The sequence below is a fragment of the Diabrotica undecimpunctata genome, chromosome 6 (genome assembly GCF_040954645.1).
Source record: "Diabrotica undecimpunctata isolate CICGRU chromosome 6, icDiaUnde3, whole genome shotgun sequence".
NCBI classification, from domain to species: Eukaryota; Metazoa; Arthropoda; class Insecta; order Coleoptera; family Chrysomelidae; genus Diabrotica; species Diabrotica undecimpunctata.
Window position 1 is genome coordinate 320,955 of NC_092808.1, and position 13,931 is coordinate 334,885.

Below are 13,931 nucleotides of genomic sequence, written 5' to 3' on the forward strand. Positions count from 1 at the left end.
ATTTAAAGTGTAGGCGCATAGTAAAAATATATCACTTGAGAAAGGCACTCTGCCAAAACAGCTGTAGTGATAATAACCTACACTACACCCTTATAATTTCTGTCGAAACTGCCCTGATCTTTTGATTTTTTTCGGTTCTTTTTACAAATTTTGCAAACAGTGAACACGGTTTACTAGAAATCCCTAAGAAAAAGTAAGTTATCATCTTACACTTACTTCAGTGTTACAAGGAGGCTGTGCAACTTTAAATTGTTTTTACTATGTCATTTCTGTTTATTGACGTCATATTGTTATTATCGTGACTGTGTCAATTATTGGCACTTTCAAGATATCTTTGACTGCAGAAATTGTTGCATCTGTTGTTGCTCATGTTCAGAACGGAAAAAGTCAAATTTACGTTCAGCTACTGGGGCATTTACTGCGGCACTCACGCAGTACAATGCATCGTGTATTTACTCGTTTTTAGGAGTTTACACCCGATGTCCTGGAACAGGTTTCCACAGAAGAACTACTCATCGGGACGACCGTTTTATAGTATCTTCGGTACTAAAAAAAATCGTCATTAAACTGATATAGAGGTTAAAAACATTCTTTAACATGTCAGAAGCGTACATGTTAGGGAAGGAACCATTAGAAGACGATTAAATGAGGCTAATCTGAATGCTCGAACACACACTAAATTCTGTAGCTAGATAACACTTTGCTAGAGGGCATCGATATTGGAATGTACACGACTGAAGAAATGTTATGTTTACCGATGAGTTCAGTTTTTGACTACGTTCCCCATATGGTCGAGGAAAAGTCTGGAGAAGAGATGGTAAATAATATGTCGAATGCACTTTCTAAAGTAATTTTTCAGGGGGGTTCAGTCATGGTGTTAACTGGTATATCTTCGGAGACGCCTAAAGAATTCTACTTGTCCCTAGGGATCTCTTATTGGAGAAAACTTCACGTCAGAGAAAAGGCATGTAAAGTGCCTTTTCCCCCTTGAACGATTACTTCCCTCCGCTACGAGCCGGAGAGTAAACTTTATTCTCGGAAGGAAAAGTAACACTTTGCTCCCCTGTTATACAAATAGCTATTGTTAAGATTGACAGGTCCTCAAGACAGCGGAAAGTGGATTTTTGGTGAACTCTCAAACAATAGTCCAATAAGGATATTGTTTTTAAAAAATGGTTTTAAAGAATTATATTTTTTTAATAATTAAAATTAAAATGAATGAAAATTAAGTTAATAAAGTGAATTAAATTAAATTTAATTGTGAAAGTTATATGATTAGCTAGAAAAAACAAGTTAATTGCTTGAACAGGGTCAATGTATGATCAAGATCAATTTTAGAACAGAACAGGTCTAAAAATTCCATGGACTCTTGTTAAAAATGAAAAAGTTTTAAGACATACGAATAGAGATCGTGAACTTGTAGAGATTATTAAAAAACTGAAAGTATCTTATCTTGGACATTATATTCTAGACATTATAATTTTCTTAATAAGAAAAGCATAGGATAGAGATAAGTTTGCAGTCATGGCCAACCTATATTAGAGACGGTACCTAAAGAATAAGATGTATGACAGTAAGAACTTTAATTATACTTATGTTCTATTACGAAAAAGGACCAAAACGTCAATCCATTAAAATAATATTCTCTTTTAAGTTTAAAAATAAATTAATTGGCTTACCTGCGATAACGATTTTGTCAAAATAAAACATATATCGTATATGCTACTGACAATTTATCACTACACTGCTTTGTTCGTTATAACACAAAATTTTCGTTAATTTCAAACGATAATCAGCACGTCGTCAAAGCCGTCCAATTGTTAGCAAACGACTCAATTTCCAAATCTATTTTCATACAATATTTACGTTGTCAATTTCTTTCTCGACTTTGCCGCGTAGAATACACAAAAAATTAATTTAGTCGCGAACATGTGATGGTCGTAAATCAAAAACGGAGACTTCAAAAGTTTCGAGGTCTTTATAGAAATTTTCTGAACCATAAAGCCTAAAATTGTGAGCAGCAAATTAGCCATGGTTCCCGCAACGAGACGAAATCCGTACAAGCAGTCTGGAGAGAAACGATAATTAAAAAGTATTATGATAGTCGGTTTGTTCTAATTTATGGTCTTCCAAGAAGACTTTGATGTTTTACATAAAGTTTTTACAAAATTTCTTAATTGATAATAATAGTAATTGAGCCATAAGTTGGTAGTAAATAATAGTGAAAGTTGTAGCGTTGTGATATGTGCAAAAAGTGTGGTAGTATTAACATTCATGACCGTAGGTTGAAGTCTAACATGTAAGAGTAAGGAGTTGGTAGATGCGCTTAAAAGAAGAAGAAATTGCATTTAATACATATTGCATTCAAAGGACCAAATGGAGAAGAGAAAAAATAAAAGAACTAAAATAAATTTTCATAGAGTTAGGTATACTTACAGGTGGTTTTAATATTCCAATAGAAACAGAAGCCGTGTCATTATTTCTAGATATATGTGCCATAGACATAATTCTTTGCTGTACCTACTTTATAATTGTTCTTCTTCTTTCTTTTTATAAGCAATTCTGCTTGTTCATTGGCGGATTAATACCTCTATGGAAGGTTTTCACTCCATCTTTTGCGTGGTTATCCGATACTTCTTCTGCCGACTGGTGACTCATCTCTTGCTATTTTCACGACACGGGTCTCCTCCATTCTGCTTATGTGGTCACTCCATTCTTGTTTTCTATTTTGTGTCCATTCATTTATACACTGTGCGTTACATTTTCTTCTAATGTCTTCACTTCTCTTTCGATCTCTCAGCGTATTTCCTCTAATTATTCTCAGTACTCTCATCTCTGCCGTTTCCAGTAGCCTTTGCGTTGTGGCTGTATTGGGACTTGTTTCTGTGGTATATGTCATTATCGGTCTTACACTGGCTTTATAAATTCTTGACTTCATCTCAGTGTTAATGTGTCTGTTTCGCCATATAGTGTTATTAAGGCATCCTGCCAGTCTATTTGCTTTTTGTACTTGATCTCTCACTTCTTTGTTCAGGTCACCATAGCTAGACAGTGTAATTCCCAGGTATTTTATTTCCATTACTTGCTTAATCCTGATGCCATCAATTTCTATTTTACATCTGGTTTGTTCTTTCCTGATTACTATTATTTTAGTTTTCTGCGATGAGATTGTCATATTAAAGTCTTTTGCTCTTATGTTAAATCTGTGGACCAGTCTTTGCAGACTATCTTCATCTTGGGCTATCAATATTGCGTCGTCTGAGTAACAGAATATTTTTATTTCTTTGTTACCCATTCTGTATCCTCTTCCTTTGTTAACGCTTTTGATGATTTAATCCATGATAAATTTGAAGAGCATGAGGCCCAATGAATCTCCTTGTCTTATTCCGCTGCCTATTTTTATAGTTTCTGTAAGTTGTCCATCTATTCTGACTTCCGTTTTGTTGTTTTGGTAGATAGTTTTTATAATATTTAGGGGAACTTATCTATTATACAGAAGATGCATTACATTTTTTAATCTTACTCTGTCAAACGCTTTCTTCAGGTCAGTCAGACACAGAAATGCTGGTGTATTATACTCTAATAATTTCTCAGTAATTTCGTTTATAACGAGTATTACATATGTACACGATCTTCCACTACGAAAACCCTGTTGTTCATCTGCTAAACTTATCCTTTGATTTAATAGCACTTGTAAAATTTTAGTTGTAAGTTTTAGCGTAGTATTTAACAAGTTTATACCTCTATAGTTTTCTGTCTGTTTTTTATCTCCTTTTTTGTATAGTAGAATTAGTTCGCTCGTATTCTATTCTTCCCATAGTTTATTCTGTTTTATAATTTTATTAAATAATGTTGTTAATTGTTCTGTCATTGCTGCTCCACAATATTTCGGTAATTAGTTTGGTTTCCCGTCTTTACCTGCTGCTTTTCTTTTCGGCCTGCAGTTTTGTTGGGTGGATCGAGTAGCTTGACAGAACTGTTACCGGTCCCAAGCCCGGATAAAGGAGAAGGGAGTCTACAGTCAGGTTAGCATCCTACTGATAGACTTTAAAACCATACAGCTCATAGAAACAGGATTATGCCTCGGAACAGGAATGACTTTATAATTGTTGATTAATATTTCTTAATGGACAAATTAATAGACAATGTAAAACCATTGTCTGGCTACCACGTGGATGACAGATATATCAATATCATAGGCTACGCAGACGATGCTGTATTGTTGGCCAGTAGCGGGGATGATCTACAGAGAGTAGATACTATTTATACACATTTAACAAAAGAATATAGATGAAAATATTAACATGATAATATCAATAATGAGAACATGAAAATTATCGTACATGATGGTGAGAGCTACAGGTTTGTAGTGCCAACACTTCAAGAGCGAGATTACTTATTCCCCATCAGCTATGAAAATACAAAACCTACCAATAAAGGTTATGGTTCAAAAACTTTATCACTCATGTAAACCTGAAAGCATCTTTAGAGATCTGGCGAATAGAAAATATAAAATTTAAAATCAAGGAACCGTTGAATATGTTCTTGTTGATGTTACGGTAAATTAAAGACATAAAAAAATATATAGCATTATTGATATGGGCTTAATGGCACTAAGGAAAAACCGCCTGATACTGCAATGCAACACACTCAAACTTACTGCACCAAGGAGCCATGGTGCGTCAAGTGCACTGGCAAACATTTAACAAAAAAGTGTGACACACCTGATGATAAACCCAAATGCTCACATTATGGAGGTAAACATCCTGCAAACTCTAGAGGGTGCTGGTTGCCAAGGAGATAAAAAAACTCCAACAGAAGCAAACCAAAAAACCCAACCCACCTAAGCAACCCTAGAGATCAACTGCACCTACACAGAGACAAAGTGTGGAAAACGGAAAAACATACAGTAGAGCCGTAGTGATAAAAAAAATGAAACTAGAATAAAAATACAGAACCAAAATCCACCTACAACTACTGAAGCAATACTTTAGCAGTCTTGAACAGGTTAAACAAGATGGATGATAGAAACCTTAATTTGGAAAGACGCGCACAAGGAGCGATATCAAAAAACAAAAATGGCCAACAACTGCGAATTATGCAATATAACTCTAATGGGCTTCAAAACGACCAGCAACAATTACAAGATGTACTATAACATAGATAACGATGCAAAGGGGTGTAGTGTAGTTATTATAAAGGTATCTATATGACATTATCAAGAGATGGAACATCAGACAGCAGAATTTCAAGCTACAGCTGTTAACGTAAAAATGAAAAGCTACACCGTTACTAATGTAGCTCTATACTGGCTACTAACAAAGACAAAGAACTTCTAAAAGAAATAAAACGACTAAAGTTTGACGTTCTGTCTACAGGCAAACTTACTTACCGGAAAGGACCCAAATAAGATACCTGATCTAATAGACTTTTTTGTTGTTAAAGGCATTTCGGCGAACTATATACAAGCAGCCTGGATCATACACCAACTACAACTCTAAGAACCAAAGGCAACAATTATCCTAAAGAAATAAGGGATACGATAGCTGAAAAAAAAAACACTAGGACGTAAATAGCATCAAACCAGAAACCCCACAGATAAAACTGTACTGAACAAGGCTACCCAGCAACTAAAGGGTATTCAACAAATGTCTAGTAGAGATTATCTAGTAGTGAACTAAGCACTGATCAGACCACGGATTACTCCCTCTGCAAAGCAACAAAACAACTTAAAAGTGGAAAACCCCGTTAGAAACAGCGATGGTAGTTGAGCAAGCATTAATGAACAAAAAGCTGTAAAATTCGCAGATCGTCTAGAAAAACACACAACAGAGATAAAACACATAAACCCGAAAAAGCACCTGGCTTTGACCTAATTACAGGTGAGATCTAGGAGCAGCTGCCAGAGAATACAATTTTAAAACTAACCCACCACTTCAATGCCTCATATAAACTGAAATATCTCCCAAAGCTTTGGGAAGTGGCAGAAGTCATGATGATGATCAATCACACGAAGTATCATCATATAGACATACATCACCACTTCCCGTGATATCAAAATTTTATGAAAAGTTGATACTTAAAAAGCTTAAACCATGAACGGAAGAACGAAATCTAATTCTACCTTATCAACTTGGATTTAGTGAAAGCCTTTCTACTATTTATCAAGTGCACAGAATCACTATCATTATAGAAATGGCACTGGGAGAGAAGAAAGTTTTATCAACCAGTTTCCTGGATGTAATATATATATATATATATATATATATATATATATATATATATATATATATATATATATATATATATATATATATATATATATATATATATATATATATCGGACATATGCTTCAGAATCAAGCCTGAGGAAACATATTCTGATCTGAGACAAAAAGAGCTGGTGTCCCACAGGGAAGTGTCCTTTCTCAATGTCCTGTTCCATTCACTAATAATACGGCAATTATACCCATTTGATCATAACCAGGAGGAAGCAATGCAAAATCTGCAAAATGCGTTAGAGATGAATAATTGAACTAAAAAGTGGAGAATCAAGTTAAACGAAACCAAATCCATTCACGGCGATTTCACCAATAGAAGGAGTCAACGCATTCCAGTCAGCAGAAATGGGGTCCAGATTCGGTACAAAAATACCGCAAAATATCTGGGCATCACTATTGATGCAAGGTTTCGATGGAGAATGTCAAAAAAAAGAAAAGAGCTTGGAATCAGATTCAGCTCATTCAACACTTTCAGAACAAGGTACTGAGGAATATAGTAGATACCCCCTGGTATATTAGAAACAGTAATATCCATAAAGACCTAGGAATTGATGTGGTTTGACTGACCAACTTCAACTATGCCCGGGACCATGAATTTAGGCTCCATCGCCATGTGAATGTTCAGGTACTCCAACAGCTTGACAACACAAACCAGACTCGACTTAAAAAAAGTAGAGCATAGTGTGGTAGTGTAAGTAAAAGTTAACCATGGTGTAAAAGACGGTAAGCTGTTAAGAACTATATATTATTGTTGAGTAAGATGTTGAGTAAAATTAGGTTAAAAATAAATTACTTATTGTTCCACTACATGAGCAGATCGAAATATTACTCCAAAAGAGCTTAAGAGCAAAGAGCATTAAGAGACATAGTCCATAAGCATCTAGGATTGAAAAAAACAATATCTTATAAAACTAAATTGGATCAATATTCGATACTTAACTATGTGATATAAACGAGATAAAAAAAAACAGGCCCTAAGAACAACCGAGATAAAGACATTAACCATAAATTGATTTTACAAGACAAGATTGATGGCAAGAGAGACCCTGGACGCAGACGAATATCCTGGCTGGCCAATCTTAGAACAAGATGGATCAATGTGGTCGCCAACATCACTAGAAGATCACTCTCTCTCTCTCTCTCTCTCTCTCTCTCTCTCTCTCTCTCTCTCTCTCTCTCTCTCTCTCTTGTCGTTTTCCCATTACTAAGGATCGTGATTTGTTCCAATATTCCTAACAATTGTTCTCCATTGGTCTCTATCTTTTCATCAGACTATCTAGTTGGTGATCATTTTCTTGATCTTCTGCCCGGAACGTTTCCAGAAACAATTAATCTCTTTAAACTATCGTCACCTCTGCGAACCACGTGACCAAAAATTGCAAAATACGACATATTGTGGACAGCCTTTTTTAATCTCGAGTTGGTTTAGAATGGAAACGTTTGTTTTATGAGCTGTCCAAGGTATACGCAGCATTCTTCTCCAGCACCACATCGCAAAGGCATCAATTTTTTGGCGCTCGCACCCACGAAGAGTCCAAGTCTCTGCCGCATATAGAAATATTGAGAATACAAGGGCATTCTCCAGTCTCATCTTGATATTTTGAGAGATAGATCTGTCTTTCCTAACTTTAGTTAGGCGGCTCATCGCATTTTTTGCCATATCAATACGTCTCCGAACTTCTGCTTCACAGTTACCATCGTTAGTTATACTAAACCCGAGATATACAAATCTGGCATTCCTGTAACATGTAAGTCAGTTGAATAGTGTGGAATCTGTCGACCACCATTATTTTTGCCTTGGCTTTATTGATTTTCAGACCAACTTTATTGCTTTCGTACTCAACTCTTCGCAGGAGATTAAACATTTCTTGCTCATTTGCTACTATAAGTGTAGTATCATCAGCAAAACTTAATTTGGAGATTTTCCTACCAGCCACTGTTACTCTACCGGTAGGTATGATATGCAACAAGATTTTGAAATTGAGGTACACCAATCAGATAGCCATTTTCCTGAATTCCAAACAGCGATACAGATAGAATGGATGATAAGTAATTCTTTGTTACCTAGTAACTGTAGTAACTAGAAGTTCATTAAGATAGTAAGGAAAACTAGAAGAGATCGAATAAAAAATGAAGATGGTCTAATAATTCGAACGATTCAAGTTTTTTCGTTTATATTTTTTCTCGAAATATATGTCAAACATACTTTACCCATTACTTTCATTTATATATATTTTTGTATTTAAACGATAATAACAAAGTATCTTAAATCCTGGTCCAGTTTACGTTACGTCTGTAATGATAAATGAAATCTAAAATTATCAATGATGCTAGAACTGAACCGAAATGCCTTTACACATTTTAACATAATATCTTAACGCTCGATATCTTCTCCAGTGACCCAGAGTCGGAGGGTTATCATTTGGTGTTAACGATAAAACCGTATCATTAGTATTTTTCAAGGCTCACTTATTTCTAATGATGTGTGGCACATCAAAAATCTCTAAAGCGAATATAAATGTTGTAAATTATTTATAAATATCCATCATGGATATTATTGGACAGGTGTGGAAGGATAACGAACTGGTCAAGTCGTCGTGTTAATCCGAGGATGATATAGAGGAAATGACAAAAATTGTGAGCCTAAATTACAGGTTTTACGGATCGGTATTAACAAATTTATCAAAAATTTTGTGACAAAATGAGAAAGAAATGTTTTAAAAGAATAAAAAACGTTGTAAAATGAGACCAAATAGTTCGAACTGTATGTAATGTAATACTCCAGTAGTCATAGACGAAAATGCCACTGAACCTCTAAAAATCATACGAACAAGCTAAATTTTGCCGAAAATGTCATTTTTAGGACACTAAAAAAGATGCAAAAAAGTTTACCACTTTTACCCCTGGGCTTTCCCCTAAAACCCTCCACGTAGAGGGGGGAAAACGGAAAAAATCGATTTACCAAGAATCTGTACATACGCAATAGAAAAAAATATTTTAAATATAAAATGTAGCTAAGATAATTTTAAACAAAAACTTTTATTAGCATTTTTTGTGTAGAATGAATCGTTCTCTCAGAAACAACGATTGAAGCGATCGGCGATTTTGAATGTTAGTTAAGCGCGCGAAATCAAATTCAAAATTCAATAATCTGGCATATTGGCCTCAATTTCGGTCCGGGAGTCAAACCGTTGCACTTTTCTTACCTACAATTGGCCGCTCGTTCTTCTCGTGAAAAAAAAATCCAGATAGAAATCTACATAACCCGAAAATTTCGTAAAAATAAAAATTGATATTTCGTTCCAAATTTAATTTAATTCGATTAAGCTTGATATATTGATTCAAAAAATATATACATGCCTTATGAGAAAATGCACCGTTTGGCCGAAAAATGGAAAAAACTATAATTGTTTGTATTATTTGATCATCATTTAAAAATTTGTTAATCGGATATATTGGCGTCAATTTAGGTCCTAGAGTCAAACCGGTGCACTTTTCTTACATAAAATTGACCACTCGTTCTTCTCAAATGCTTATAATTTTCCTACAGTGAACGGTTCGTGAGAAAAAATTCCAGTTAGAGGTCTACATGTCCTGCAAATTTCGTGAAAATAAAAACTTAATATTTCGTTCCAACTTTAGTTTATTTAGATTAAGCCTGACGTACTGATTCAAAAAATATATACAAACCGTTATGAGAAAATACACTGCTTGGTCAGAAAATGGAAAAATATAACAATAATAAGATGAAAAAACACAACTTTATTTCCACACTCCGTATATGGTTAAAACGTTGGCGATTCTCAGAAAACATTAATACAGTAATAATTTATTAGAAATAAACCTATAATGTCCTATAATGACCCATAAAAAATAATCGAAAATAAACAAATTCAGTTTTTTGTTAATAGTAATTTTGAAGAGTAAGATATTTTGTATAAATTCATCAATGTCAAGTGTCAACATCTTACAAATTTGTATTTAGACAAATTTGTATGGAGGAAAATGTGGTCATCAAAATTTGCTTGCCTTTGAGAGTTCTTCTAGAGACAAAATGTATTTTATGTTCCCGATTGTGCGACGCCGCACGCTACTGGTAGCTTAATTAACCGATTTTTTTGGCTGTTGGGTGTATCTTGTAACATCAAAAACATTTGCCGACAGTATTTGGAAACCGTCTCATATTTTACCAACGATTTCTTTGAATCGTTTCTTTTTGAAAAAACCTTAGTTGTTCCATATCCATGCTTTTTATATAGATATAAGCATATGACTGCTTGCGCTGTTTGAAAAAATTTTGTTTTACTATAAAAAGCAAGCGTGTAAGACAATAACTACTCGATCTATGAGAAAATAAAGGAATAGAGAATAAAATCAAGATAATGTACAGGGTGCGCCAAAAGGCTTTCTTTGATTGTAGCTAAACTATGGAATATATAAAAAAAAATGTTTCAAACAAAACAAAACTAATGTATATCAAAGGCGTCTATAATTTAAAATTATTTTCAATTATACAAGGCCACTCAGAACAACGGTATGAACAAAAGTTGTGTGTTTTTTTAACGGAACACCCTGTATATTAATAAATGTAGAAAATTTTTGTAAAAAAGTGTAAAAAAATTTTATATTTTGTATTTCTTTTGGTATAAGGTTTTACATACCTATTAGCATGTTTCGTTTAGTAGATATTTAGAGAATTATAGATTTGATGTTTTTGCAGATTTTTTATTAATACATTTTGTGAACCTACTTAAATATAACAAACAAAAAGATGTAAAAATATAATCCAATTTTATAAACATAAATCAAAATATCAATAAAAAAAACGTGTGCTAGTAAAACTTAGTTGAATTCATCACTCACAATACATGTTACAAAATAATATTTACCGTACTAATAAATGTAATCAATATCCATAAATTAATTATTTAATAAATAAACAACCAATTTTAAAATTACCTTAGAAATTTTGAGTAAATAAATGAATTTGTGATCTATCTTATGTATTTTAGTGTGCTGATGCTGAGTCCGAAAATCATATTAAAAATGCTGTATCACCCACCATTCTTTCACAATTTAACATTTAAAGTTGCATAATTACATTTTATTTTATTCAAGGAGCAGAGAAATCTAATGTTATTTGGTTTGAATTCGTTCTCTTCATTAACAGCTTTTTATTCTAATAAACATAACCTCACTTTTCAGTGTCTGACTCATATGCTTTTACGTATGGATGGTCGCAGTTGTAAAAACTGTCCAAATACATTTTGCTACATATGTGGTGATTTTGTTATTAAAAAACATCAGAGAAACATTACTGACTTTGTAAAAAAGGTGTATTTTGCACATTTGGTGTGAAAATTGGTGACCGAGACAAAGGTTGGACTCCTCACATTGTATGTTATGTTTGTGTTGAGGATTTGAGGAAGTGGTCGAAGAAAGAAAAAAAGCTTTCAGACTTGCATTGTTTATCCTATACTCCCGTCTGCTATCTGTCCTAAAGCACGGACCTGAACTGCCCGTCCCTGAGCCTCCTCTATATATTAATGCCATTTTAAATGCTAGTGAATCAGAATCTGATGAAAGTGATCCAGAAAGTGATGGTGAATTTCAGTGTCCTTCAGAAAATTTAAAACCACAGTTGTTTACACAAGCTGAGTTAGATGACTTAGTAAGAGATTTGGGTTTAACAAAGGAAAAATCAGAATTGCTGGCTCAAGATTAAAAGAAAAGAATTTGTTGTCGCCTCTTACACATATTTACAAGTACAGGTACAGAAATCAACAGTTTGCTCATTTTTTTCGGCAGGAAGGGGATTTGGTCTACTGTCATGATATTGGTGGTCTAATAAATGAGTTTGTTATTGAGTATAATAAGAATGATTGAAGACTTTTTATAGACTCTTCAAAGACAAGTTTAAAAGCTGTACTCTTACACAATGGGAACACTTATGCTTCGGTTCCTATTGCTCATTCAGTACGTATGAAAGGGACATATAAAAATCTTTACACAATTCGACATAAAATCAGATATTCAGCTCACAATTGGATGATCTGTGGAGATTTAAAAGTTGTTTCCATGTTACTTGGTCAACAAAAGAGATTTATTTATTTAAGTTTTCATGTTTTATTTCTGAATGGGACAATAGAGCAAGAGATAAACACTGGTTCACAAAACAATGAACATTTTGTACAAAACTTTGATAGATCCAAAATATATCTTCCTTCCACCTTTACACATGAAGTTAGGCTTAATGAAACAATTTGTCAAGGCCATGGTATTGAGTCCTGGCATATGGCCTTTCCCCATCTATCATAAGCCAAATTGAAAGAAAGTGTTTTTGTTGGACCAGATATTCGTAAAATGATGTTCAACTCCAACTTTTAAACCAAGATGACTGCTAAGGAAAAAGAAGCTTGGATTGCATTCAAAAAAGTTGTAACCAAGTTTTTAGGTAATATGAAAGAACCTAACTACTAGCTTATAGTAGCTAATTTATTAGATAAGTTTAAAGATTTGGGATGTCTAATGAGCCTCAAAATCCACTTTTTGTACAACCATCTAGCTAACCATTTTTGAAAAAGCTATGTGAAGTTTTAAAGAAAAAAGAGAAAGCAAATACAAAAGCATTGACTCCTGAAATGATCGTACATACCTATACTGTTACAAGATAAGAATTAGATGAAAGGTAGTATTTTAATAATGTATAATTTTAATATATTTTTGTATTTTGCCTTTTTCAAATTATTATAATGTGGGATTATATTGTGGGAAAGCTGTGGATGATACGTAAAATCTAATTTCAGATTCTTTTTTAGCGCCAACAAATACATAGGATTCACATAAATTAATAAGAAAAATTATATAAATCTTTTTTTTTTTGGCCTGCGTTATTGGTCTCACACGTGGTCTCCTATCAGTTATGGCTTTAAAAATATTCATACGATCAGTAAATTAGAATTACAAAGATATGCATTGTTCAAACACTCCCGTTCGGTTCCGCGAACCGTTCGTTTTTCTAATTCTTCTCTTTCTCCGAGCGCGGTCTTACCCTAAACCAATAAAATCTGTAATAAAGTTAATATTTGCGGTGTAAATTTGTTCACTAAATGGATTTGAGAGCCAGAGGTGTCTACCTTTCCGCCTCCAGATAGGTAGCAGCTGCTTCAAGAGCCAAATGGGCAAACAAGTTGAAATACTAATAAGTTATTAGTGGATTGTTTATACAGATAAATGTCGTTTCGAAATTGTTCCATTACAGTAGGCATGTTTGTTCGAAAATTGCAATTATATTTAAGTAAGTAGTTGATGGATTTGAATGAGGCTCGGGAAGATTCAGTTTATAAACAAATTACTGAGACTACCGTTTTTTGAATTATCACAAATGTGGTTATACTACGTTTGAAACTTATTGATAGCACAGTTTTTACGATACAGCTGATAATATCCAATGTAATGTCATAAACCAGTGACGAAGCATATCTACTTTGGACAAACTTTTAGCAGACTGTAAAGTAAATTCACAACCATAATAACACGAGAAGAATTGAAACCCGATCGGAAAACAAAGAGGTAGGAATGGGAATGAGGGGATGACCAGATACACTTAAACTACTTGACACAGATCAAATAAAACTGTTGACCGCTCTC

At 33.8% G+C, this 13,931-nt stretch overlaps 1 protein-coding gene across 2 annotated transcripts in view; it reads right to left on the minus strand.

The window, feature by feature from the left end:
* Poxm (paired box pox-meso) overlaps positions 1-13,931 on the minus strand; it is a 55,799-nt gene that overhangs the window by 36,410 nt on the left and 5,458 nt on the right. Inside the window, exon 1 of one of the 2 annotated variants that reach the window (XM_072533946.1) lies at positions 1,680-1,821. The exons of the other annotated variant lie outside the window; for it this stretch is intronic. Coding sequence (XP_072390047.1) covers positions 1,680-1,710 — 31 coding nt within the window. The 5' untranslated portion in view covers positions 1,711-1,821. Of the gene's footprint in view, positions 1-1,679; positions 1,822-13,931 lie in introns of those variants that run through there. 2 annotated transcript variants of the gene reach the window in all.